Source organism: Monodelphis domestica, chromosome 1, assembly GCF_027887165.1.
Source record: "Monodelphis domestica isolate mMonDom1 chromosome 1, mMonDom1.pri, whole genome shotgun sequence".
Taxonomy (NCBI): domain Eukaryota; kingdom Metazoa; phylum Chordata; class Mammalia; order Didelphimorphia; family Didelphidae; genus Monodelphis; species Monodelphis domestica.
In genome coordinates this window covers 285,951,399-285,979,129 of record NC_077227.1, presented here as the reverse complement: position 1 = coordinate 285,979,129, position 27,731 = coordinate 285,951,399, and the positions used below count along the sequence as shown (strand labels likewise).

Below are 27,731 nucleotides of genomic sequence, written 5' to 3'. Positions count from 1 at the left end.
CCTTCCGTCTTGGAGTCAATACTGTGTATTGGCTCCAAGGCAGAAGAGTGGTATGGGCTAGGCAATGGGGGGGTCAAGTGACTTGCACAGGGCCACACAGCTAGGAAGTGTCTGAGGCCAGATTTGAACCAAGGACGTCCCGTCTCTAGGGCTGGTTCTCAATCCACTGAGCTACCCAGCTGCCCCCAGATCACTCGTTTTTAAACTAAAATTCTACCATCATGATTAAATGTGTGTGAGCATATTGTATCTTTTACAATTAAACATAGTAAAAACTGATTTGTGTAGCATTTTAAAGTGTACAAAATATTTTAATTGCATTTGAGCTTCACAGCATTCCTGTGAGATATCTATTACAGATATTTCTCTATTTTACAGATGAGTCTTAGAGAGATTGTTTTGGTCATCATACATAGCTAATAAGCATCAGAGGCAGGAGGTTAAACTAGATCTTCCTGTTTCCAAGTTCAACACTCTCCAATACACTGAATATCTTTATTTTAAAAGTGTTTTCTTTTTCCAAGTTGACAGCCCGGGCTGCTGAAAGACATCTCAGTGACTTAAAAAAAGAAAATGCGCACAATAGACAAAAGTAAGTACTTTGCTCATTACATTTAGATGGGTTTTTTTGGGTAATAACATCAAACTTCGTGTCACTTGAAAAATAAGAAAATTACACGTTGTCAAGCAACAACTGGGCCTAATATGCAGGGTGTTTGTGTGTGCTCATGTACAAGTGTTGCACACATGTTTTACTTTACCCCAAACCCAGGCATGTATGTATAAATGCACATATATTTGTGTATATGTATGTATGCATGTGTTCGCAATATACACATGTGTATATATATTTGTTTAGAATCATAGTAGGGTTGGTCCTGTAAGGAGTCACAGCTGGAGTGGTTTTCAGAGCTCAAACTGTAAGATGGGGCCTCCCTGAGTTGGAGTCCAGAGCCAGAATAGCTGAGGCAGATGCAGGACACAGTGTTTACAAGGGGACTAAAGAGAAAATGTTTTGATGGTGAAAGATATTAAAGGAACTCTGTTAAGGCTGTTCTCTCAGTCTTCAGCAACAATCACTTTTAAGGGGGCAGCTGAGTGGCTCAGTGTATTGAGAGCCAGGCCTAGAGACTGGAGGTACTGGATTCAAATCTGGCTTCAGACACTTACTAGCTGTCTGACCCTTAACCCCCATTGCCTAGCCTTTACCACTCTTCTGCCTTAGAGCCAAAACACAGTATTGATTCCAAGACAGAAGGTAAGGGTTTAAAAAAATCACTTTTAAACATGTTTCTGGAAAAGCTTCAGTTGTGCTACATGCTTATTCAACTTGATCTATTACTCAGTTCTTATAGCAAATACTGTAAGTCATATTCCAGAAGAAATGACCCGGGATGGAACTTGGCAAGTGATGAATGCTAAGAATACAAGACAGGCTGCCTTTTGCTGCCTAGTATCGTCAGATATTCTTTGTTGCTCAACAAAGGAATGGGATAAAGAGAAACTCATTCCAAGTTATAGAAGTTTCTCAAAAGACTGTGAAGATATCCAGGCCCAAGATATTATTTTTGACCTGTCTATGGTTATATCAATACAAGCTCCAAGGAACCCCCTCAAAAAAATAGGCAAAACGTTTAGGTACCACTAGAGTCAGTATTGAAATACTGGAATAGAAAAATCCTAATTCTGTAGAAGATTTATTTTCAGATGTTATTAGTTCTTATTATGAACTTGATATAATATTAACAGGAATGATGAGTAGCATAAAAAAAAGACATTGTGATATGTCTTAAGAGCTTTTCATCTCTGTGAAGATTAAAATTCTTTGGAGACTGTATCTTAATTTATAATTATCATATATTATAAATTATATTATATATATATATTATAAAAACATAAATATGATATTAAATAAGTGGGTTGGAGAAAAAGGCATCAGCCACATGTAGCTGGCTTTAGCAGCTTCCTCCCTGAGCATCATAGCCAGATGCCAGGTGTGTCAGTACTCACCTAGTTAGCCCCAAGCCCAACCATGTGCAGGGGCTTCCCTGGCCAGTCCCAAGCCAGCTTGTTCACACTGGCATTTTTCTAGCCACCTTCCCTGACCCAGCTATGCAGCCAGACAATGGGAGTACCAGCACCTCTTCTGTCTGAAGTTCCAAGGCAAAGAACTGCATTTCCTTCCCCTACTCTAATTTATGTTCCACGTTGAAGTCCCTTTCCCAAGCCTTTCTGATTTGTAGGACTCTGACCTTAGTCTGGATAAAAGGCAGATCTTCCAGATACCAGGAGTCAACATTGCGGTCCCAGTACAGGGTCTTCCAGCATGGTTGGATGGACTATACCCATTGCCTCAGAGAGATACCGTTCAGATGGTCTGAAGTAAGATCTTTTGCATTAAAATCCAAAAGTTGTCTTGGGGTGCCCAAAAAAAAGGTATAAGCTAGTATTATTAAAATGCCACACTGCAAATTCTAACTCAGATTGTGAATCTGATATAAATGAGCTTGACCATATTGTAGAAATCCAAATTCAAAACATAATTCTTTGAAGACATCAAGAATGTTTGAAAAAAAACTTGAAATAGTTTACTGTCTAACATACATGTAGTATACATAAAAGATAAAAAGCACTTTATTTTTTGAAGTACTGTTATCTTTAAACCTAACATGCTGCTTGCTTTTGACGATTTTGGTTTGTCTACTGAAATTTAAATGTATACTCTGTCAAAGCAAGGTCTGAAACTTCTTAGGTTAGACTTAGTCTGCTTACTTTTTCTTCCCTGTCTCAAGGCAGAGAAGATGATGGGTACAAATGGATTCTTGACTTTTCATTTCATCTTTTTTTTTTCCCCAGGGCCTATACTTAAAATTACAGTTGCCCTGATTTTTTTTTAACCTTCTTTCTCTTTCAGCTACAGTGACCATGCTTCAACTTAATCAGTCTAGATGGATTTGTTTTTTAAAATCAGTTTTGTATGTTTTGAGCACTGTTTTTGCCTTTTTAAAATATTTTTTGAGATTTTTTTATACTTTTATGGAAAGTGTTTAGATTTTCTAGCTATTTTCCTAAAAGTTTTATTTTTCTATATGTCTTTTCTGCTCCTACTTCAATAACTTTTTCATAACATAAAGTATTTTTAATGAACTGTAATATATTTTTCAGTAAGCAGCATAAATATACATGATTTAAAATGTAAAAACTATTTTCATAATCTTGTAGTACTTGAATCACTTTTGTATTTGAGCATTGTTGAAGAAAAATGCCACAGATCCAGTTCTTTTAAGGCTATGTTTCATGTTAATTCTAAATATAAATTATGTAAGCTTTTATGTATCTTTATATGTAAATGTCATCAGTGAATTGTTTATCATTGAAGCCTAGAGTCAAATTTGTTTATGTGGGAAAACTTGTACTAATTATTAAGTGAAGTGTTATTTGGGACCTTCAAATCTCTATGGTGTTCTTATGTTTATCTACATTATTATGTTTTACTCCAGTCTGGGTTTTCTGCATAGCTATTCTTCCTATTAAAAATGTTTCTTAAGTCTTTTATCTGCTTTAAATAAGGAATACATTCGTTGCAGTTTGAATTTCATCAGTACATCAAGGGATCCATTTAAGAAAAGGAATGTGAAAAACCCAATTTTACTGTATTAACTGAGCCTGGATTTTTTTTGTATATATCTGGCTATGGCACCTCTTCAGATTTTGAAAAAGATAAAACCAGCATGAAGGGTGGAGTAGTAGTAGCAAACATTAGGAGATTTGAGAAAACAGACTAATAGAAGTTTAATGAGAAACAAAGTTTGGAGAGTGGAGGAAGGACTTTTTATTTACTTAATTTTTATTTGAAACCCTTACCTTTCCTTACAATACTGTGTATTGGTTCCAAGGCAGAAGAGTGGTAAGGGCTAGGCAATGGGGGTCAAGTGACTTGCCCAGGGTCACACAACTAGGAAGTATCTGAGGCCAGATTTGAACCTAGGACCTCCCATCTCTAGGCCTGGCTCTCAATCCACTGAGCTACCCAGCTGCCCCCAGGAAGGACTTTTTAAAAAGGAATTTTCCTGTTTTCAAAGGGAAAACCTTACCTTTTACATTTCATGTCTTACTTTTTCATTCCCAAATAGTCTAATACTTTTGCAGATTCTTGTGCAGTTGACTAATAAGTATGAATACCCAAAGAACTGTAAAAAATAAAATCAAATCATAATAAGATCATTATTAAATACTATATGGAATGATGAAAAAAGCTATTTGCCTTTAGAGAAGGAACTAATAGTGTCTGAACGCAGATCAAAACATAATGTATCTCATTTTCTTCTTTTTTCTGTTTGAGATTCTTCCACAGAATGACTAAAATAGGAAATTGATTTATGTGATTGTGTTAGATTGTTTATCATTTTAAGGAGTGGTGAGGAATAGGAAGGAGGGAACGAATTTGGAACTCAAATTTTTGAAAAATGAATGTTAAAAAATTGTTTTTTACATATAATTGGGGGGAAATAAAATATTATTTTACAAATACTATATGGAAGCAACTCTTCCTGAGTTGTACTTAGTGTAATAATATTAATTAATTAATTAATGTAAAGGAATATAAACTGCAAGGAAAATGGAAAAAAGATTAAACTTTATAACATGTCTGAATCAATTACGTGACAGATTTTCCATGTTAATATAATCTCAGTATACTTGTCTGCTTCTTCCCTTCTCCCTAGTTTTTATCATACCACTTAGCATTATTTCAAAATAAAATAAAGGAGAAATGGACAGTAAAACTGAAGAATAAATTAATGTTATGTAAGGGCAATAACTATTATCCCAGGCAAATATTATTTCTTTTCCTGAGTACTGTACTGTTACACTGTTTATAAATCATAATTTCGGTAGGGGAGTTAGACTAGATGTGATCTGTAACTTTGAAACTCTTATATTTGTCATAATCGAGTGGAAGAGTATATCTGAGTAATATCATGGGTACCAGTGTTAAAATTATCATCATGCTAGGGATTACATTGGATTTTTGTAATTTAACATTTTCTTTGAGATTTAAAGGCCGAGATGTAGAAATAAGGTTATATTGAAATATTGTAGAGGACCAGTTAATTGAATGTTTTTGTAAAGTTCAGTTTGAATCATGCAGTAGTATTTTACTATAATGACCTAACTTATATTTGTTTTATTAAACTTAAATAATGATGTCCCTTTTTAGAAGGGGTGTCTACTGTGATTATTCTATTTTTTCTATATTGTTGTTGATAATTTATAGAGTCCTCAATGTAGAAGCATTCTTATGTTCCTGCTTCTCTGGTAGTCTCTTTCATATTGTAAAAAAAAAAATTACAATTAAAAAATATTACTAACCTTGAAACCTTAAAAAAGAATGTGAGATTAGACATTGGGAGGATTGGTTTCTAGGCCTAGCTTTTCCTAGCTTTATGAATCCAGATCAAATCGGTTCCCTTCTTTTGGTGGCTGTTAAGATTTCTTTCACTTTAAATCAGACCATTTTTGGAGCAGCTGGGAAGCACAATGGCTGGAGTGCCAAGCCTGAAGTTGGGAGGAGTTGGGTTCAAACCTGGATACAGACATTTTCTAACTATGTGACTCTGGGCATGTCACTTAACCCCAGTTGCCTAACCCTTGCTGCCCTTCTGTTTTAGAAATAACACTAAGACAGAAGGTAAGGGTTTTAGGAGATACATATGTATTTCTCCTATTTCATATAAAAATATGAGAAAGAAAATAAGACCATTTTTATGACTGATGTTAATGATAGTAGAGTTGTGAGAATCAAAAACACCATCAAACTTGAATCTCCCTGGTTCTCTTCTTCCACTCTGAAAGAAGTACAAGTGGGGTGTACAAATGGTATAAGAATCACTTTTTCCTTTCCCAAAGTGCTGTAATTCTATAAGGGAAAAATTAAGTACTAGGTAGTGGCATTCATCTTGAAAATATGGATTCTCTGTTTAATCTATAACTAAGCAATCTTTCTTTCTTTCTTTCTTTGCAGATTAACTGAAACAGAATTTAAATGTGACCTCTTAGAAAAAGATCCTTATGCCCTTGATGTTCCAAATAGATCGTTTAACAGAGGTATTGTTTTTTTCTTTATATTTTTTCAACAGATTTTATACTTAATTGGATAGTAGTAGCATAAATATGATATAATTATTCATAGAAGCTCTAGATTCAAAATCCAGGGTTTGAGTCTTAGCACTCTTATTACCTCTATCCATGAGTTTTTAGTTCTCTTCATCTCAAAGGGATTTTGTAAGAGGATATAATTTTGTACCTTAAGTTCCTGGAAAAGAAAGTATTGAAAAGACATAATTATTTATATTAAGTCTGCTTTGAAATGGTTTTATTTCTAGGAATAATGGTAATTTGGGAATTCATCTTATAATTTTGTTCATTATGTATTTATACAGTGAGTATGATTTATTGTGGAAGAGTATGTAATCTTAAACTGATATATCACATCTTCCAAATAGTTTTTGCTGAATTAAAATTAATACCCAAGAAAATGAAGGGAAATCTACTTTCATATAGTTGAAATCCCATTTTAAAAAGCTTGAAGATAAACCTAAATTTCTCATTAAAATAGAAATATATTGTTATATAGTGTTTAGTAAGAGTGCATTGTACTATTGTTCTTTGTTAGTATTTGTTGATATAAAACATTAGGTTTACTCTGTATTTCAAACAGATGCTTAGCTTGAGGACACAGGGGCATTATATTTCCCTAAAATGGCAAATAATTGCTTTGCCCTTCTGCTTTTAACTCAATTGGAATATGATACAAGACATTGCTAATACAATTTGATATGCTTTTTAAAGTCTGGTATTTGTGATGTTTTAGAGTATTGCTATTTTTCCCTTTTTGGGGGGAGGGATAAAGAATAATTCCTTGAGCCATTTAGATTTGTAAACTATTAAAACTCTGGTTAGGTTCCATTAGGTAACACTAACTGCCAGGTTATTTTATGAGTTACCGACTAAACTAGTAATATTGTTATTATTTTTAATCTTTACCTTCTATCTTAGAATCAATACTATGTATTGGTTCCAAGACAGAAGAGTGGTAAGGGCTAGGCAATGGGGGTTAAGTGACTTGCCCATGGTCACACAGCTAGGAAGTGTCTGGCCAAATTTGAGCCTAGGACCTTCCATCTCTAGTCCTGGTTCTCAATCCACTGAGCCACCGAGCTGCCCTCAATAACAATATTATTAATTAATATGTATAAAAGATTTTGTTTGCAAAGTGCTTTAAATACATTGTCGCATTTGAACCCTTTGAAGTCGGTCATACAGGTATTATCTCTAATTTTCAGATAGAAAAACTGAGACTCAAGAGAGCCTCATTTTTGTAATACTAGTAGTGTCAGAGGTAAGATTTGAACTTGGTCTTCTATCTCCAAATCAGTGCTCTATTACCAGACCAGGTAATACAGAATAAACAAGTCCTAGTGCTTGAATTAATTTTCTACCATCAAAACCTAAAATCTCCCTAAAACAACTCATGGTTTTTCAGACCTTGTCTCAGCAGAACTGAGCCCTGTCATTTTACAATTTCCAGTAGTTGGAGTTAGATCAGCCGCCAAAAAAAAATCATTAAATTTCTCAAAAATAAATCTCTAAAACATCACTAATACAATACTAAAGAACAGGTATTCAAATAATTTTTACTTAAATTATAACATTTCTTAAATAGATTCATCATTAAATGGACAGGAACTTGAAGAGAATGGGATTTTTCATTTAGAAATCATTATATCCATATTAGCAAAGCAGTATCTTTCGACTAGGACATAAAAATCTCTTTATTATATGGAATAAATGTTTTAAATGGTACTCATTAAAATGAGATTCTACCTGTATCCAGTGTAGTTATTGAAACTGAATTTAAATATGTTGTTTTAATTATTCCAGAGCATTCCCCATATGGACCCTCACCAATGGGTCGGCCTTCACCAGAAATGAGAGCTTTTCTCTCCCCTCCAACTTTGTTGGAGGGTCCACTCAGACTTTCACCTTTGCTTCCAGGGGGAGGAGGAAGAGGTATATTGCTTAAACATGTTTATTACTCTGGATTTTTCCATTCCTTTCTTCATCCCAACTTATCCTAAAAAATGAACTGTAATATAAATATTTGGAAAGTACAGGCAGTCCTATAATTTACAGTGGGTTATATTCTTGGGAAAAGGGCCATTAAGTCTAAATGACATGAGTTGAATCTTATTTTCCCATTAGAACAAGGTTATGTGAAAAAGTTACACTCCTGATCAAGGGTCTTCAGTCTCTATTTATTATGGAAATGACCACAAAACTATTTCTAGAAATATTTTTTAACCATCAGTTTTAGTCAATTATAAATGCTATATGTTCAATAGTATAAAGCATCCTGGAGTATTATTAAGCAGGGAAACATAGTAGCCAATCATATAAATTTGTTTTTAATGTGATGATGTAGTATTATAGTATACTATGTAGAATTTTTATCCTCACCATAATTATTGCTTTTTTTTTTTTACTGTCAACAAATGAGATAAGTACTTTCATTATAGAGTCATGGAAATCAAGAGGATTTCCCTGAAGATATTTGACAGGCATCCTTAAGGAGTGTTGAGAAAATTTAGAGTCACTTGTTTGTGTTATAAAGGGAGGGGTGTGTGTGTGTGTGTGTGTGTGTGTGTGTGTGTGTGTGTGTGTGTGTGTGTATGTGTATTTTGCCCTCCTTTGATAAGCATAAGTGTGGATTAGTTGTGAGGTTTTTTTCATTTTGTGCCTTGAAAACATCTGCTTTCTTAAATTGCCATGCTGTCAACACTGATAGTTTTATCTTGTGCCCTAATATTGCACAATGCATACATGCCTTTAAAATACATCAAAATAACCTTACTGGGCAGGGCATAGGGAGGGGCTAAGAGTCTCTTAGGTAGGTGGACCAGGGAGGGCTTTAACTTGGAGCCTATCAGAAGACCAGCTACTGGGATATGTAAATTTGTCTGCTAAAAGTACTATATATATTAACATGGGTAAAATTGGTTGAATGCTATGAATACAGATTGCTGGAAGTTGACTGACAGTAAATTGTGGACTGCCTGTAATGAACTGAATATTTAGAATGAAAAAATCAATAAGTACCTTTGATTTCTCTCCTCCTTAAATAACTTTTATAATACAAATTCTAAAGATTACTTGTATGAGTTTTTATTATTAGGTGTTATAATAACCACAAAAATTACAGGTAAGGTTGAAAAGGACTAAAACCCTTTTTTAGTTCTTATCAATTTACCTTAAAAATTCCTCCTAAATATAACATTTCTATTCTTGGTTTCCATCTAAAGAACTGGTGAAGTACCTTTCCTTCCTTTTACTTTGTCTTATTACCTATTTTATTTTTGTCTTTTTTTTTGGATGAAGGTAAGAATTTGGGGCTTGGCATTTCAACAAGGATAAGATACATTTAGTTCCTGGCATATTGTAGGCACTTAATACTTAATTGCTTTAGAAATATTTGCATGTGTGCATATTTATATATTTTTTCTTATACATTAGTAGCCAAATGTTTAAACATACAATTTTCAGCTTTTTTAGTTTTAACTTTAGAAAAAGACTCAACTAGTTAATTCTAAACTACAGGTTATCCTAAAGAATGATGGGGAAAAGAACATTATTAAAAATCAATAGATAATTTCATTAGAGAAAATGACAACAATAAGACAGTTTACTAAAACTTATGGGAATGCAATCAGAGAAGTCCTCAAGAAAAAATTGTTAATGTTAATGATGTTAAACCCATCAACAAAAGAGAACAGAACAAATCAATGGATAAGGCATGAAACAGAAATTGAAAAGCAACATATTGAAAAACAACGTATCATTTAAAAAAGAAAATCTAAAAATCAAAGAAAAGAAATAAAATGCAAAACAAAACATTGAATTATAAATAAAACTAGAAGCTACTTTAAACTCTTAATACAGTAGACACACCAGTAGTTCATCCAGTTTTAAAAAGAGGGAAATCAAATTGGCGATTGCTAAAAAGAAAATTTACAACTGAAGATACAATAAAGGAAATGACTAAAAATTATTTTTCCCAACTACATGCCAATAAATATAAAATAGATGAAATAAATAAATATTTCCCAAAAGTAGAGAATAGAATATTGAAGTAACCTAATTTCAGAAAAAGAAATTGAACAGTAGAGGAATTCCCAAAAGGAAAAAACAAAAATCTTTAAGGCCCAGATGGAGTTACAGGTAAATGTTATCAAATACTCAAAGAACCTTTAATTATAGTATTACAGAAAAGGTATAGAAAATGAAAGAAAGCAAGGATGCTATCAAATTCCTTTTTTGAGACAAATATCCTAATACCTAAACAAAGGAGGAAAAACTTGTAGGTTAATTGTCTCTAGTCAGTATCATCATAAAAATATTGAACATATATTAATTAGTGAAGAGATTATAAGATAATGTTTAAAAGATTGCACATTATGACCAAGTTAGTTTATACCATGAATATATGCAAGATTGGTTCAATATTAGAAAAATTGTTAACAGAAGTATACTATTAATAAAAAAATAAAAATCACACGATTATAGCTGTAGATTTAGAGGTCTTTGACAAAATACAGGACTCATGTTTTAACAAGAAATAAAATTAATATTTCCATATACATTATAGAATGAGATGAATGTACATGAAATTGAATCTCTACTACATAGTGCTTACTTTTCTTTCTAAGTTTATCATACAGTATATTCAGTGTTTTACTTTCAAAGCTGCCCTATTTGACTGAATTGTTCATGACTTCCCTTCTCTTTGCATTTAAAAAAAGTTCTGTTTTTCTCTCTCCCTTACCCTGACCTCACCTCTACTCCTACCAATTAAAAAGAAAAGTAAAACCTTTGAAAAAGATATTCATAGTCAAGCCCAATAAATTCCTATTTTCCCCAAAATAGATGTTATATTCTGCACCTTGAGTATATTACCTCCCTCTCTGTCAGGAGAAGCATACAGTAGTGTGCTGGTAAATGTTAATAACAGCTCTCTGGGAAGTATACACAGGATACACTTTAAGTGTAATCTACATTATTAACTTTTTTTCCCATCAGTTTCTTAAGTCTAGATAATCAACCAAAAAAATAATTCAAGCTCTGAGATGTAGTGCTTGCTGATTTCTGAGCTATAAATACTCACATTGAAAAATGACCAGTTGGCTCTTCTGGCCTGAGCTGACCTCTAGCACATCTCTGGTGTAGTTCATCATCAGTACTCTAGAATGGGGGATGGTAATTACATTAATTATAGTTCTTAGGTCTTTCAAAGTTGTTTTTCTTTGCATTATTGTAGTTATTGTACAGATTTTTCTACTGGTTATTCTCACTTCACTCTGTGTTGGTTCATGAAAATCTCCCTAGGTTTCTCTGAAACCACTTTCATCATTTCTTATGGCAAAGTAATATTCTGTTACATTTGTGTACTATTCAGTCATTCCCCAGTGGATGCCTCCTTACTCCTTTTTCCCACTCCTTTCTTGTAATTTAATTGGGACAGTGAACTCCTATAACTTAGTCTGAGAAAGTACCTTGAGGCACTGAGAATTAAGTGCCTTATTCAGCTAGTATATGTCAGAAGCAGACCTAAATCTAGTTCTACCTGACTATAAGAATAATCCTGTAGCTACCATACTTTCCTACTTCTCAGCATTTCTGTTAGAACATAAAAAATTTAACTTGAATTTTTACAATAGACTTTGAGGTTAAATAGAATATATTTTACCAAAGTATTTGACTTGTAATTTTATAAACATACCAAATAAGTCTTAACCACTTCATAATAGGTAGTGTAGGAGGTTCCTACCTTTATTCCAACAGTGCTGCCTTTGATTGAAACATTTTCTTTTTGAATGGCCTCAAATCGTTGAGGTTGGATTTGATTTTTGGAAACAACCAAAAGTCATTTGGAATCAAGTCTGGTGAATAAGGTGGGTTGGTAATATTTTTGGAGGGGGAGAGGGGAGGAAAAGTATGTGACTAACTATAAAAGAGATAAATTTGAATCCTTTGCTTCTATGATTTTCTTGTGTGGCACATACAGTTCCTTCTAAAGAGGAATTCCAAAAATATTTTAAGGAAAAATAGCATTAACTTATATAATATGTTATGGAGCCTCCCAAGGTTAGCAAATTTCACAAGACCAGTCTCACTATTTTTATATATCCATACCTTAAACGGGGAATATTTTATTTTTATAGAAATCTTTACTTTGTAATTTCATTTTTTAAAACTTCAAATAGCTTTGTAATTTGAATTTGTACATTGATTTTACTTAAGCAGCTTTGAAAAAATAATAGTACAAAATAGCGCCCTGAAAATTGGTATATAGATACAAGTTTCCATACCTTATAAATTTTTTTTCTAGTTGTCCTAACAACTCAAAATTTATTTATTTAGTATACCTTTCCATGGAAGTCCACTGTATTCTATAGGATTCTGTAGAACTCACTTTTTGTATTTACACGAAGCATTTAATTTATTTTTCTTTTTAGGTTCAAGAGGACCAGGGCATCCTCTGGATTATCAGAATGCCAATGAGAGAGGAGAATTATCTGATCCCCACAGAGCATCTTCAGATACTGGATCCCTGTCACCTCCATGGGATAGAGATCGTAGAATGACTATTCCTCATTCAGGTATGTAAAGTTGTCCAACTGAAAGTCTAAGAAGCCATTAGAGTGAACTTGTTACCTCATTAGAAGGTACTGGTACCAATTGGGAGGGAAAAAAGAACAAAAACAATAAGATAAATTGTGATTGTCTACATGACAGGTCTTTCTTGACTAAAAGGATTCACACAACATTCCTTGAAATCATTGAGTCTTTATAAGATTATTTGAGATGACTGTGTATTGTAGTGTAAAGAACACTCGTGGGAATCAAATTCCCTTAGTGTTGGTTTTTGTTCTGACACTGTGATTCTTTGCATAATTCAACCTGTCTGCCTCAGCATCCTCAGATGTAAATTTAAAAGAGTAGACTGTTAAGACTTGTTTCAACTACAAAAGCCTGTGACCTGAAATCCAGAAGTTTGGATATAATATTTTAGGGACACAGTTGTTATGTAAAGTATATTTACACACAAAAATATTTTATTAAAAATATACTTTTGGGGGCAGCTAGGTAGCATAGTGAAATTATTTTATATGGTTATTAATATTTTTGTATTTCTTCTTTTGAAGATTACTTCTTTATTTCCTTTAATCATTTATCTTGGGAAATAGCTCTTACAAATTCCAAAGTTCCAAACATGATCCATTGGATACAGTTCTGAATTCACTGAATTTCCCCCAGTTTTTTCATACAGGGTCTCTTCCTTCAGTCTTTTGTATTTTTGATTGTTATGTAAAACTTGCTTTTATATTGATGTTAGTATTTCAACTGCTGTAAAATTATAAACTTTTATCCTTCTATAAATTCTGGCATGCTTACAAAAGTTTAGAACTCTTGTTTAGCCTCTAGCTGGCTGTATGAAAACAAATTCATAACCTTACCCTTTCCCTACCCTTAATTTATTTTTCTATCTTTCAGAGATTAGATTATATTGCTTACAAGCCCCAGAGATCCAAAGTCAGCCAGCATCTTGTTTCTGCATCACTTCCTTGTGTTTATATGGTGTTTTGTTGCAAGGCTAGTGTTTGCTAATAAATGATGTTAATGGCCTCTCAATGACCAAAAACTCTGAGTGAGGGCTGATAGTCTTTTTATACAGGCCTACTTCAGAGATAAGTTCAGTTCCAGACCACTACAAATAAAATCAATATCACAATAAAGCAAGTCACAAATTTCTTAGTTTTCTGTGCATATAAACGTTCCATTTACACTATATATTATCTGTTAAGTGTGCAATAGTCTTATGTCTTAAAAAAACAAATTACGAACTTTAATTTAATAATGCTTTTTTGCTAACAAATGCCAACCAATTATGACTTTAGCAAGTCATAATCTTTTTGTTGGTTGAGGATCTTGTCTCAGTGTTATTGGCTGCTTGCTGATCAGAATGGGGTGGCTGTGGTAATTTCTTAAAATAAGACAGGAATGAAGTTTGCCACATCTTGACTCTTCCTTTCACTCAAACACTTAGAGGCTATTAATTGGCCAGATTTCAGTATTTTTGTGTATCAGGGAATAGAAAGGCCCAAGAGGTAGAGGAATGGCTGGTTGGTAGAACAGTCAGAACACACAAAAAAATTATCTATTTATTAAGTTCACTGTCTTATATGGGTGATGTTCATGCAGAACAATTACAGTAGTAACATCAGAGATAGTTGATCATAAATTGTCATACCAAATATAAGAATAATGAAAAAGTTTGAAATATTGCAAGAATTACCCATATGTGATATAGAGACATGATGAGAGCACATCCATTGGGATACCAGTAAACTTGCTTGATGCAGGATTGCCATAAACCTTAAATTTATTTTAAAAAAAACACACCCCAAAACTCAATAGCCACAAAAAACCAAGGAATGCTTTTAGTGATTAATAGGATGGCAGCAAAACCTTGAGTAATTCGTTTCTTCTGATTAGCTAGAAAATAAAAAAACTCTTAACATCAGTTTTACATTACATCATTTGGATGTCCTCTTCTGAAACCTCTTTAACCATAAATAAGATGAATAGAGGAATTTGGGCACAACCATAGCAGCTTTCAGTGAATCAACTTAATTTTTATGTTGTCTCCCTGAAATGTGGGTGGTAGGCGAAATTATAGAATTGTAGAAGTACAAGTTTCAGGGTAAAGGTACAAAGTTAGGGTGGAGGTACAAGTTCCAAGAATAGAATTGTGACTGAAGTGACCTGAAGTTAGCTGAGTAAACTTGCAGGGGGTAAGGAAGAGTGAAGCAGAATGTTAAATATAGCTTGATTGAATCTTAACAAAATAGGATTAAAAATAAACTTTCATTTTCACAGTTTTTGCTGTAAGGATCAAATGAGAGATGTGTAATCATGCCTAACACATAGTGTAGGTACTTTACAAATCCTTCCTCCTTATCTTCCTATAAGGGATCAGTAAAAGAATTCTCTTGCTGATTGAGGACCAAGTTAAGATTAGGTAACATTAATTTGTAGTGGATCCAGTCAGGATAGTTGCAAGATTTTCTCTGGCGCTATTTAGGATCAAATGAGTAAACTGATGCTGGGCATAATCCAAGGTTGGGATTTGGTGAGGCATAAGTAGAATTAAAACAAGAGGTCAAAGTATTAGAACCTATTAAAAGTTTAAACTGATTGATTGGGGGGTTGAATTTGGGATGGGAAGAGAATTGAATCAGAGTAGGGGTAAAGGTGGGACAAAAAATACTTCAGGGTCACAGTGAAGACAAACAATGGATTTGGGAGGCGTGTAGCAGAGAGAAAGATAGAATGATAGAAGATTGTGGTCTGATAAAGAAACCGAAGAGTTTTTGATCATGGAATTGAGGCACTCAGAGGTGATGTCAAGGTCAGCCATCTGGGTGTGGCTGAAGCATAGTGGAGGAGAGGTCCTGAGAGTTGAATAGATGGAGAAATTATGCAATCTGAAGGAACAGCGACATGACAATGTTAAAATCCCCTAGAGTGGGGTCAGGATGTGGAGTGAAGAGGGCTGTCATAGGGCCAGCACTGGATTTATTAATGAGGGTGGAAGAAAGTATCCTGGGAATTGATAGATAAGTCATGTGAATCTTAAAACTACTCAGACTCTACTTCAGAAGATTTGATTAAGCTATTCCCCATTTTTAACAATGGAGGTACTTGATCAGGAATGTATTGAGAACTTTTAAAATTACTCCACTCTACTCAGACAGTGCCTTAGGGGAAGATAAAGTTGAAAACTCTTGATTAAACAATGAAAAATCCCTAACTCATACCTTATAGTGAAGCCAAACCCTTAAGCTAGGTGGTCTATTTTTAGATCTAATACAAAAGGGTGCTAAGTACCTATAAAAGTTAAATTAATCACTAGAAGGTCAAGCAACTTACAAAAGGCAAACTTAACAAAAGAGGTGTGAAGTTTTAGTCTAACCAGAGAAGGTGAGAACCAAAGAAGATGAGAACTAAGAATGGATAGTCCTGGGAAAAAGCGTCTACTGTGATTGGTAGATGTGAAAATTTAGGGGAGGTGACATAAGAGAAAATTTCTTTAAAAGGAGAATTCAGTTCAGTTTGGAAGTTAGTTGGAATTGGAATTCAGAGGTTTGGAGCTTGCTTGAAGATGATCTTGTGGTGAGTGATAAAGAGTGACTCATTTTCCCTTAGGCTCAGGCCTAGGCCATTTGCCCTAGGCCCTTTCTACTATTTTCTCTTTCTCTCCTTCCCTTAATTCCTTCATTTATCTTAATTAAAATCTCCATAAAACCCAGCTGACATGGGTATTTTCATGTTTGGGAATTTTCCCATGGTGACCACTTAATTTTAGATTTTAAATGAAGACACTAAAAATTATCTTTACAGTTTGGCTGAAACCTTTACAGTTTTGGCAACTCAGTCTTGGAAAACCACATTTTCACGGTTACGGTCACCAACATCTGTATTGGATAATAAATTGGACTTCAAAGGAGAGGTTTTTAATGGCAGAATGAAACTTTGGGAGTTGTAAAAATGGAGATGTGAACCCCGGACTTCAATTCCCAGGAGTCTTTGGTAGCTCCCAGAGTTCCCCATAATCCCAGGTGAGGTCATCACCTGGGCTGCGAGGAGAGAGGGGTTTTTAAATGGACTCTGACTCCAGGCTCTCTCTCTTCCTGCTTCTGCTTCCAAGCACACGGGTCTCTCAAGATGTAGTGTAAGTGAAATTGAATGGGCCTTTCGACCCTCCTAGGCACATGCTTTCTTATTTTGTATTTTCTTTATTTCTTAACCTTTAATAAACCTCTAAAATTATAATACTTTTTATTACTAGAAACTAATTTTAATCTTAACAGAGTGGCAGTTGGGAGGAATACTTTCCAATCTCCTGTACTAGAACCACTGATTTTGGGGATGGGGATGGATACACAACCAGAACTGGAAAAGAAAGCCTTGGGGGCAGTTAGGAGGAACAAAGCCATGCTGAAGGCCCAAACATAGAACTATGAGAGGAAGAGTTCTAAAGTGAAAGGAAGTTTCTTGATTGTGATGGAGTTCCAGAGACCAGAGTGGAAAAGGGGGAGGGCATTTCTGAGGTCAGACATCTTGGGGGAAGTGTTGAAGTCAGTAGTGATGGGAGAGTAGGCAAACTTGGGGTAGGGGGTTGAGTTGGTTTTCATTAGTCTGAGATTCAGTATTACAGAAATGGGCAAAGAAAGAGGAGGTGAGTGTTTGCTAAACTTTGGGGGATGAGTCTGAAATGATAAACACAGAGGAGAAGGTCTCTGCTTTGCATGGACTTCCTCACTTAATGCTTGTTGTAATAACCTGAAATGTAGGCCCCCAGGGGATGTTTGTCCCTCTTGGGTAGTAGTGACAGGAACAGTGACTGGGCTATTATAATGGTGTGGGGTCCTCTTGTAAGGCAGCACTTGCACCCTCATGGACAGGAGGGAGGACAGAGTAGTATTTTCTCTAGGCCTTGTGGCCTAGCACAGTCCTTGCCACAAGATAAGTGCTTATTAACAAATGCTTATTGTTTTGATCAAATGAAGTCGCAAACTTTAAAGTGCTATACAGATTTTGGTTGTTGTTATTCCCTCCCCCACACAGCCCTAGTCCAGGTCTTCATCCTTTCTCACCTGGACTATTGAAATTGCCTCTAATTTGGGCCCCTTTTCTCATTCTCTTCACTCCACTCCCATCTATTCTTGTCCCAATTACCAAGTAATACTCCCAAGTTACAGGGGGTGACTCCAGTGCTAAGAAATCTTCAGTTCCTTCCCACCTCCAGGGGAAAACATATTCTAAGTCTAACTTTTAAAGACACCTACCTTGCTGATCATATTCCCTACCCCTTTTTGAATTCTTTCTATTGAAAAATCCAACTGATCTTCTATTTCTCTAGTTCATCAACCCATTTCCTATCTCCTTGTCTTTTGTGGACTCATCTTAATTCTGCCTTTTAGAATCTCTAGTTTCCTTTAAGATTCAGTCCAGATGCCACCCTAACTGTAGCCTTTCCTTATTCTCCAGTTTTTAGTGGTCCTTTCCACTTCAAATTCTTATATTTCTGTATATACATATCGTATCCTCCCAGTAGAATGTAAGTTACTTCTCGCTGCAGTAGGAGGGATCTACCCCTTTCTCTACTTGCTGAGCCTTCATTGCTCCCTTTCAGCACCACGGTGGCCTTCCAGCCTTGGTTTCACACTTCCCTACATTCCTTCCCACTCCCTTCCTCTCTCCCCACTATTGCTGCTGCCTTCTGCTCTGACCCATTAAGAAGGCTTCTGGCTTTTGCTGTTCCTTGCCTTCCCTAACACTTACATCTTCAAGGCAAGGAATTTCTACAGCCTAAACTCCCTTTCCTTTTTCTCATTCCAGTCATTGCGCTAGTCTCCATCTGTGCACCTCTTACATAAACTCTTAGGAGAAGCCACAAGTAGTTGGATGACCTGGCATGCTATGCTCCCCAGCAGTGTTCATAAGTTTCTTTTGGAGGTCTCTCCCATTGGCAAGCTACAACAGTGGAGCTATTTTTCTTGATGTTTCCTTTTCTTTTCTAACAGATTACCCCTTCAAAAACACTTAAGCTTGAATTTACATCAAGAATTTACCATCTAAACATTAGCAGTAATAGTCTTTTTTGTCTTGATGTTCTCTTGTCACTAGTCTCCAGCACTACTTCAGAAGTACTCTTGTCTATCTATTCACTGTTTAATTATACCAATCACATGAACCATTAATGGCTGAAATTGCATGGATCTACAAAATAGAGAAAAAATACAACAAAATAGTTTAGAAATGGATGTAAAGAGGTCATTAGATAACCCCTCAAATAAAAATAAGGAAATTCCTAAGAAGACAGTCATTTTGATTTCCACACTTCAGCCTTCCTAGTTTTATCTTTTTATCTGATAAAAAATGCTATGTATTGAATATACTTTAAACAACAAAGTAGAAATGCCATACCAACGTTGGCACCAGTGAAGAAATGCACATGTGGAAAGCTAGTTCTTTAATCATAACCTATTTATAAGACTTTTTATTGACTTAATTCGATAACAAATGCAAGGTCAAGGATGTGGTTTGGGGTGGTAAGCTCAATTACTCTGACTGATTTTTTAAAACAGAATCTTTTAATACTGTTAACAATTGTGAAAAGCAAGGTGAAAAACTTTCTGTATTCATTTTATTCTAGAAACCCAATATCCTAGGTAAATGTTTCAGTCTTCCAGATTAAACTATACTCTCATGCTTTGTGTTAAGATCTAAATTTAACTGGTTAGTATTTAGGTGGATTAGAACTATTAATACATAAAGTGATGGATATTTTTTCCAGTTCTTTTCCATCCCTTTCCTCTAATACTTGTTGGCTTATATGTAGTTCCTCAGGTTAATTGAAGTTTCTGTGGGTTCTCATGGCTAATACCTTTTATTTTGTCCTCACACCCTTTAAACTGACTATTATAGTTGTTCACAGCATCATAAAGAAAGCTTTTTTTTTTTTAAACCCTTATCTTAGTAAACTATGGGAGTGGAAACACCGAGAAAAAGCAACTGCCTGAATACAGAGGTTGAGGGGACATGACAGAGGATAGACTCTAAATGAACACTCTAATGCAAATACTATCAACAAAGCAATGGGTTCAAATCAAGAAAACATCTAATGCCCAGTGGACTTACGCGTCGGCTATGGGGGGTGAGGGGGGGGGAGGAAAAGAAAATGATCTATGTCTTTAACAAATAATGCCTGGAAATGATCAAATAAAATATATTTTAAAAAAAAAACCCTTATCTTAGAATCAATATTGTGTATTGGTTCCAAGGCAGAAGAATGATAAGGACTAGGCAATAAGGGTTAAGTGTCTTACCTGGGTCACACAACTAGGAAGTGTCCAAGGCCAGATTTGAACCATCTCTGGGCCTGGCTCTCAAAATACACTGAGCCATCTACCTGCCCCCTACAGAATCATAAAGCTTTAAAGTTTAAAGGGGCCCAAAGTTATCAGTGATCTTCTAATTGCCCAATTTAATGGCTTTTTTCTCCATTGTTATCCTTCGTGACTTTGTTGCATTTAACATCGACAGCCCTCTCTTTCTCAACATTCTCTCCTTCCTGAGTTTTAGTGACTCATTTCTTTTGGATCTCATGAAAGCTTTGACTCAATCAGGTTTCCTGTTAGTTTTGGTTCATTGTTGGAACAAATAAGACCTTTTGAGGTCATTCAGTTAACAAAAGGAGATTTTCTCAGCTATAGGAAAAGAAAGGATATTCTACAAGGATTTTGTAGCACTTACCTGAATGGAGAGAACCTCTTCTTTTTTTTCATAGTGAAAAAAGCAGGAAAATGCTTATAAGAATTGATATTTATATGACGTTTGCATTCTACCTAAATAACCCCTTCAGATTTTTATAGTAATCCCGTGAAGCAAGGACTCTAGGTATTATTAGCTGCATCTTGTATATGAGAAACTGAGATACAGAAGTTAACTGACCAAGTATCCATGTTAGGAATTGTGATTAGAACTCAGGATTTCTTTACTTCAAGTCTCATACCCTTTTACTGAATCTCGCATAGTAATATGCATACATATTATACATAAATACATCATTTATCAGCAGCAACTTAAAGGAATGAGGTATTTCTTAATAATCATTCAGATTAACCAAAGCTTGAAAGCAAATGATTTTCTAAAATTCCTACATACTTATTTCCTACTTAAAACAGTATATGAAACATAATTTAATTTTATGAAGATAGTCTGTTATACTAGAGAGCTTTTTTGTCTCTTGAAGTCAGCTGGTCACTTCCATTTTTGTCTGTCTGCCTATAACAGATCTTCTCATCCACTTCTTCCCTCTTCTGTTAGAGTTTTTTAATTTCTAATTTTCCTGTGCCCTGGAAAACTAATCTTATAAGCAATTTTAGGTTATCTGAGTGTCAAGGCAGCCGGTAAGCTATGAAGGAAGAGACTTGGTATGAGTGCTAAGACTTTGTGAACATATTTTCGGATGTCCAGAGGCATCTTGGTTTAGGTTCAGGGCTACCTTCCAGCAGTTGGAGGTTGCTGGAATTCTGACCTCTGAATGACTGAAGTGTTACTGTATCTCTCTTCATTGACAGTTCTATTCTGCTTCATTATTTGCTTTGTTGTCAACCTTAACAAGACTCTTTTTACTTATAGTTAGGTTCTCAGAAACTTTTGAAATTTAAATATTACTAAACTGCTGTCCTTGCTCCAGAAAAGGAAGCTTTGCTTAGACCAGTGCTTTGGTCTAGGAAATAAGCTAGAATAAAATAAAGAATAAAATATTCTCATCCTGATAGAAATTATAGGGAAGATTGGAACATGATGTCATCTTGCAATATGTTTGCACAAATATGACATAATTCTTTTGTTGAAAGTAAATTCCGAGAGCATCAGATAGTTCTACATTAAACTGAAAAGTAGAGTACCCTCCTAGATTCCTTCCTCCAATTCCTGTTCTGTGGCTAGGAGGACCCACTGGGTCAGATGATTTATTTCACTCAATACTGTAGGCTTCTTAATGCTGGGAGGTTAGAGTTTCTAATATTGTCACCCAGAGGGCCCATAGGTGTAATTCCTGTTAATATCAGTTAGCCAGACTTCATTTATCTTTTAGGAAAGATTTTTTTGCATTTCCTATGTTTGGATGCATGATAAAAATCAATTCTGCCAAATCTTTTGCCAGACTATTCAAAGAGGATCAGTGAGCCATCTTTCTGTTTTAATTTCTAGTTGTGGTTTCCTTTTGTTTTCTGGCTTCATTTATAGCAGAAATGTCAAGATAGTACAGTTTAGGTCCTCCAGTAGTATATACACACCTTGGTCATTGGACTAGAATCTTGGATTTAGCATACTACTTAATCTCTATCACAACAGAAGGAGGCTGCATACAGGCCATTTTGTACTTTCTTCATTTCAAGATCAGCCCACTAGTGGTAAGCTTTTGTGTAATTAGCTGGGAGATTCTTTGGAAAGCAGACTATGGTCTGTTGCTGGTACCAGCCTTGAAGCCTTACCAGCATGGCAGAACCTGCCAGATACTGCTCTCTGCTGGTACGGCCTTCAAGAACCCTGAGCTACCCCCATGCCTTGAGGAGACAGCAGAATGGTAATAATTCTTGATAAATAAAAATATACCTCAGTCAGGTGTGTGTTTATTTAGTTGTTGTTTTTTTAACCAGAAAATTCATTTTGTCTGGAAGACTTATTCTTTTTGTTTTAAGGGGGAAGGGGGGAATGGGGCTGAGTACTAAGAGAAGCCTGTTTCTAGGTGCAAGGGCCCAGTATTAACAGCAGCTGTATCTAATCTGTTTGAACTCTGAGGCACTGTGTTTTTTCCTATGAGCTTATAAGTTCTTTCATTGAGTCTCCAGCTGTTGATCTTTATCATTCCATGCACTCTTCTCTGTTAGCATCAGTGTTAGCCCTCAGCCACTCTGATGTGAGCCCTCCCTGCTTGCTGTCTTTGCCCTTTTGCTGTCATCTCTTTCTTTGCTTTGCCCTCAGATATGCTGATATAAGCATAGTGAGCTCTCTAGAAATCAGAAAATACCATGGAGATAGGAATAGAAGAACATTAGCAAATATTAATTAATTAGTATGATCTCATTCTTGTGAGTAGATCCCTGATGATTAAGATTCACTGTGCTTACTTACATGATTATCTGCCATTTTAGGCAGAAGTGTCTTCTTAGTTTGCCTCCAGCAGTGCTTTTAAAATTAATGTTTGAATTCAACCTTGAAAAACAATGAATATCAGAAAAGAAAACTCTGAACCAAAGAAGATTGTATCCACTAGGTAGATTTTTTTTTTCAGAAGAATTCCCAAATTTGTGGTTGGTAGTCTGTAGTACACAGTGTAGGAGGAATGTTTTAAAGGTTAAGAGAAACTTCCCACCAAGATTATATAGCTTTCTTTGACTCTTCAGTAGCAGGATTGCCTGAAGTCATTGGAAGAATCACTGCACCCACATCCCACTCCATCCATCTAGTTTTTTGTTTGTTTTCCTAGTGTGCTTGAAAGTTCCTTGTTTCATAACAGAATATGTGCTACTACCACATTGGCATATACAGACATGTATATGTCTGACAGACAGGAGAATAAAATTGCTTTTTGGGAATATCTTTTAGAGAGTGAAATTATGAAAATAATGATTAAAAGCTATAATGTATTAATTATTGTTTAACTATTTCTAGATGAGGTGGTATCCTCAGAAATGGAATCCAACAGGAATGATACCAAAGATGATTTTGGCGTAAGTACTAAAACAATTTATCCTAAAATTCAGCATCCCATTAATCTCCTAAATGGTACTTTGATTTGGAAGAATTTATAATGTACCTTCTACTTATAATTACAACTGTGTTCATATCTTCTGGTCTATGTTAGGAATTTTCTACTTATATATTTGGGGTTTGGGCTAGGTTACTAGTTAAGTGAACTTTAACTTCCTTTTGCATTTTTCTTTGGATGAATATTGCTTCTTGGTTCCCTTGCACTATAATTATATGTTCTCTTTTTAGGTAATATATCACTTTGTTTGACTAAAGCTTTTTTCTGTTTAGTTAACAAAGTATTCATGAAAGCCAAGAAAGAGCTACAGAGTATATTATCAGGAAAAGTTGTGAAATCTTGGGAGATATTTTAGAATAACAGACATTTATTCAGAATGTCTCAGAGAGTGGCTTCTCAAAACTGTTGGGGTTTTTAATTTTGTTTTTCTAATCATGTACCTTGTTAGGAAATAAAATTTTGAACATTAATCATAATTATACTTATAAACTATATTTAGACTGTATATATGATATATGATATACTATATTAATAATTACATTTAAGACTTATACAAAGAAGAAATTTTTAAAGGGTGAGATAAAGATGGAATAATATTGATTCTAGAATTAGTAAAGAACTAGAGTTTATGGAGTAGGAGAGAAATATTGGCAAACATTGATTTTAGGAAAATCACTTTGACAAGTAGTGTGACAATGTTTTTCTGAAGGGGGGTGAGAGAGAGAGAGAAAAGAGAGCAGTTTCAGTTGAGTTGAGTAAGGACAAGGAGTTTGAGAACCTGGGTTATGTCTGGGAAGTAGGGAAGTTCAGGAGAGGACAGGGGAGGGGGCTGAGTAATCAATTATAAGTAATCCATAGCTGCTCATCCTGTTGCTACCCCCTCCTTTTCTTTGAAAAATGAAAATCAGTACAAGGGATTATTCATTGCCACTTTCCCAAGGCTCATAATCCACAAGGAGGCAGTAGGATTTTGCAGTTGCTACTGGTGCCTTGATCAAGTTAGATTATAATTACAACCTTCCAGAAGGGCCCATACCCAGTCAGCTACTTTAAAGACCAATGATGGGAGGGGGGGAAAAGTCCTCAAAAGTCTTCAACATTCTCCTTGGGGTTATATCACTACCCCCACTCTGAAGATCTGTGGCTTAGAGAAAGGCAAAGAAAAAGAATAGGTAAACTTTGTTACTTTTTCTGTCACTGTAGTTTGTCATTTGTCATTATTAACAGAATTTAAATATGCCTGACCCATCTCTCGCACCTCAAAGTGAAGTAGCTGGCCCTGGCTTTGTTCCACCACCTCTTCCTTTAGTCCGAGGTCCTCTGTTGCCAGTGGATCCAAGAGGATCAAAAATGAGAAGAGGACCTCCCATTACACCTCCTCCTCCTGGAAGTATGTATGGACCTCCTAGGGGCTACTTTCCAGCAAGGAATTTCCCTGGTCCACCACATCCTCAATTATCAAGTAGGTAACTTGTTTTATTTATGTTGGTTTTGAAGAGGAAAGCATATGTCCACTTTTTCAATATTTGTTAAATATTCACTGTGTGTGGTTCTATAGTTTTTGTTTCTCTGGTATTGATTTTGAATTTACCATTACTCCCGTGAATTTAGAAAACTAACTTCACTTTAATGCTAGAATTTCTGTATACTTTGTAGTTTGATAAATAATTTGTATTTTTAAAAATATTTATTTACTATATCCTCGTATTTAAATCCCTATTAGAATATAAATTTGAGGGCAGTGGTTGTTTCCTTCTTCGTATTTGTATACCAGTATTTGATTGATACCAGACTGATTAATTGATCATTTACCTTTACAACACTCTCAGTTTGAAAGTAAAAATGTTTGAATAGATACTTATTATTTTGGTTACTGAAGAAAATAAATATAACATGTATTTTGATACTGAAAATGTATTGTTTAATGAGGATGATTTACAGGATAAGGTTGTTTTTAAGATCAAATCTGAAAGTTTGTTGTTGGGTCATGTTTTGTACTAAATAATTTGCTAAGTTTTATTGAAGTACTTTTGTGAGGTAGTCAACAAATTTTAAGCACTTATAAACCAAACACTCCTTGCCCTCAAGGAACTCTAACATTCAAATAGGAAAAGCAACTTGCAAGTAATAATATACATAAAATTTATAAATTGGAAGTTAGTCTCAGGTCCTGAGCGGCAGGGAAGGAGGGGAACCAGGATAGGCTTCCTGTAGAAAGCAGTGCATGAGCTTGAAGGAAGCCTGACTGTGTTGGTAAACTTACATTACATGTACTGGAAGGGGCTGCTCCCCTCCTCTTCACCAAGCCCGAGGACATTCCTCACTTCTCCTACCCCTCTCCCTGGCAGCCCAATGGGAGCACTTCCTCCCTTGTGTGAAATGACACACTAGGGAGGGGCTCCCATGTGACTGGAGGGTGATAGTTTGGGCATTCCAAAAGGTTCGCCATCACTGTAACCAGAGAACCTAGAGGGTGGAGGGAAGGAAAATCTGGCATTCCTAACTGTGTGACTCTGGACAGGTCACTTTATCCCAATTGCCTAGCCCTTGTGGCTCTTTTGCCTTGGAATCAATACTTAGTACTGATTCTAAGACAGAAGGTAAAGATTTAAAGTAGGGAAAAAAATCTAGCATTACAGGAACCAGTACAAAAGCTTGGGGTAGATCTCAAGGGCAAGGTAAGGGGACAATTAGAATGTTAGAAAAGGAGTTGATTAGGGCTTGGAATAGGGTAGTACCTGGATGAGTAGAGAGATGAAGACTTAGATGAGAGATGCCATGAAGATGTTGTAGAAATGGCAAGACTGGGCAAACAGATTGGATGTGAGGGATACTCATGAGTTGAGGAGTCAAGCCTGACATTTAGATCGAGAGCCTGGGTGACAGGGAGGATGATGGTGCTCTCAGCAGAAACAGAAGTTTGTTACCAGGGTAGCCTAGGAAGGGAAAGATAATGAATTCCACTGGACATGCTGCAGTTAGTGAGCTCTCTCCTGGATCCCAGAGATTAGCAGTGGATATAGAAATTTGGAAATCATCAGTATAGAAATGATTGCAAATATGGGAGCTGGTGAGATCACCAAATGAGTGTAAATAAAGAGATGAAGAAGAGGGTCCAGAACAGCCTTGGGGAACATTCATGCTTAGCAGGCCTGGCATAGATGAAGAGTATTTTTTAAAAATATTATGAAGTGACTTTAATAAATTCTTACTGACATTTCCATTCGTGACTCTAGATTTATACAGTATAAATCACAATTACAAGGTGTTAATAAGTAAAACCAGTTTTATTTGGAGCATTTATTGATAGTCTTGAGATGACTAAAGATTGTTTCCTGAAAGACCAGGAAAGGGCATCTCCAGTCTAAGTCAGGTACATGACAGACAGTAGGTTAATTGTGTGATTAATAGCCATATGAAAAAATCAAATTTTGGGGTCTGAAAATGATTGATATGTCTGTGTAATTGCATATAAGATTGTGTATAAATTTCATTGTTTCAGGAAATCATTGGTTAAGTCAATCCAATTTCAATCAACGTTTATAATGCTCCTACCATGTGTAAGGCATATGCATATCACCACACTGTAATTATTCTAGTGTCAGAGATACTTGTGGTCATTTTAACAAGTATGTATTGAAATACTATTAAACCAATGGCTTAAGTAAGATGCAGTGGCTAAAACATATCTTCTGCCAATCTCTTTAAACAGTGAGAAGTGTTTATCCGCCCAGGTCCTTTCCTCAATATCTTCCCTCAAGAGATGGATTTTTCCCACCACCTCCACATCCTGAAAGTAGAAATGAGCAATCTTCAGGGTTGATTCAGCCTTCAAATGAGCCTTCTGCTGATCATCGAGAACCACAGCAAGAAATTTGACAGGGTTTTTTGTTTAACCAAAAGTAATTTATGATGTATTTTTTAATCATCTCATTTTCAGTTTAAGTAACTGCTATTACTTTACTGGTTTTATTGTTGCTCAAATTGAAGCTTGATGGAATAATAATTTTCAACATACGGTTTTGTAAATAAAGATGATTTAAGTTGAATTTTATGAATAAATGATTTCTCATTGTACAAACACTCCTTATACATTGAAACTTTTCATTTTAAGTTGGTTAACCAGGACACCATAATCCAAACTAAATTAATACACAAGTTTTAAAGTGATCAGTTCAGCATCAGGAAACATTTGAAATTGCTAAGGCTATTCCTGTGTGCTGAGGGTTTGGTTTATTGTGGTTATAAGACTAAGGTGAAAGTAACTTGA

The 27,731-nt window shown here is 35.2% G+C and overlaps 1 protein-coding gene across 20 annotated transcripts in view; it reads left to right on the top strand.

Moving 5' to 3' along the window:
• MIA2 (MIA SH3 domain ER export factor 2) overlaps positions 1-27,510 on the top strand; it is a 139,044-nt gene extending 111,534 nt beyond the window's left edge. For 14 of the 20 annotated variants that reach the window (XM_056810984.1, XM_056810983.1, XM_056810985.1 and 11 more), the window contains 7 exons: positions 525-592; positions 6,023-6,105; positions 7,942-8,070; positions 12,570-12,713; positions 23,365-23,423; positions 24,689-24,923; positions 27,174-27,510. In XM_056810984.1, coding sequence (XP_056666962.1) covers positions 525-592; positions 6,023-6,105; positions 7,942-8,070; positions 12,570-12,713; positions 23,365-23,423; positions 24,689-24,923; positions 27,174-27,340 — 885 coding nt within the window. In that variant the 3' untranslated portion in view covers positions 27,341-27,510. The remainder of the gene's footprint in view (positions 1-524; positions 593-6,022; positions 6,106-7,941; positions 8,071-12,569; positions 12,714-23,364; positions 23,424-24,688; positions 24,924-27,173) is intronic. The other 6 variants (XM_056810987.1, XM_007473168.3, XM_056810986.1 and 3 more) reach the window with 1 other exon arrangement.
• The last annotated feature ends 221 nt before the right edge of the window (positions 27,511-27,731 follow it).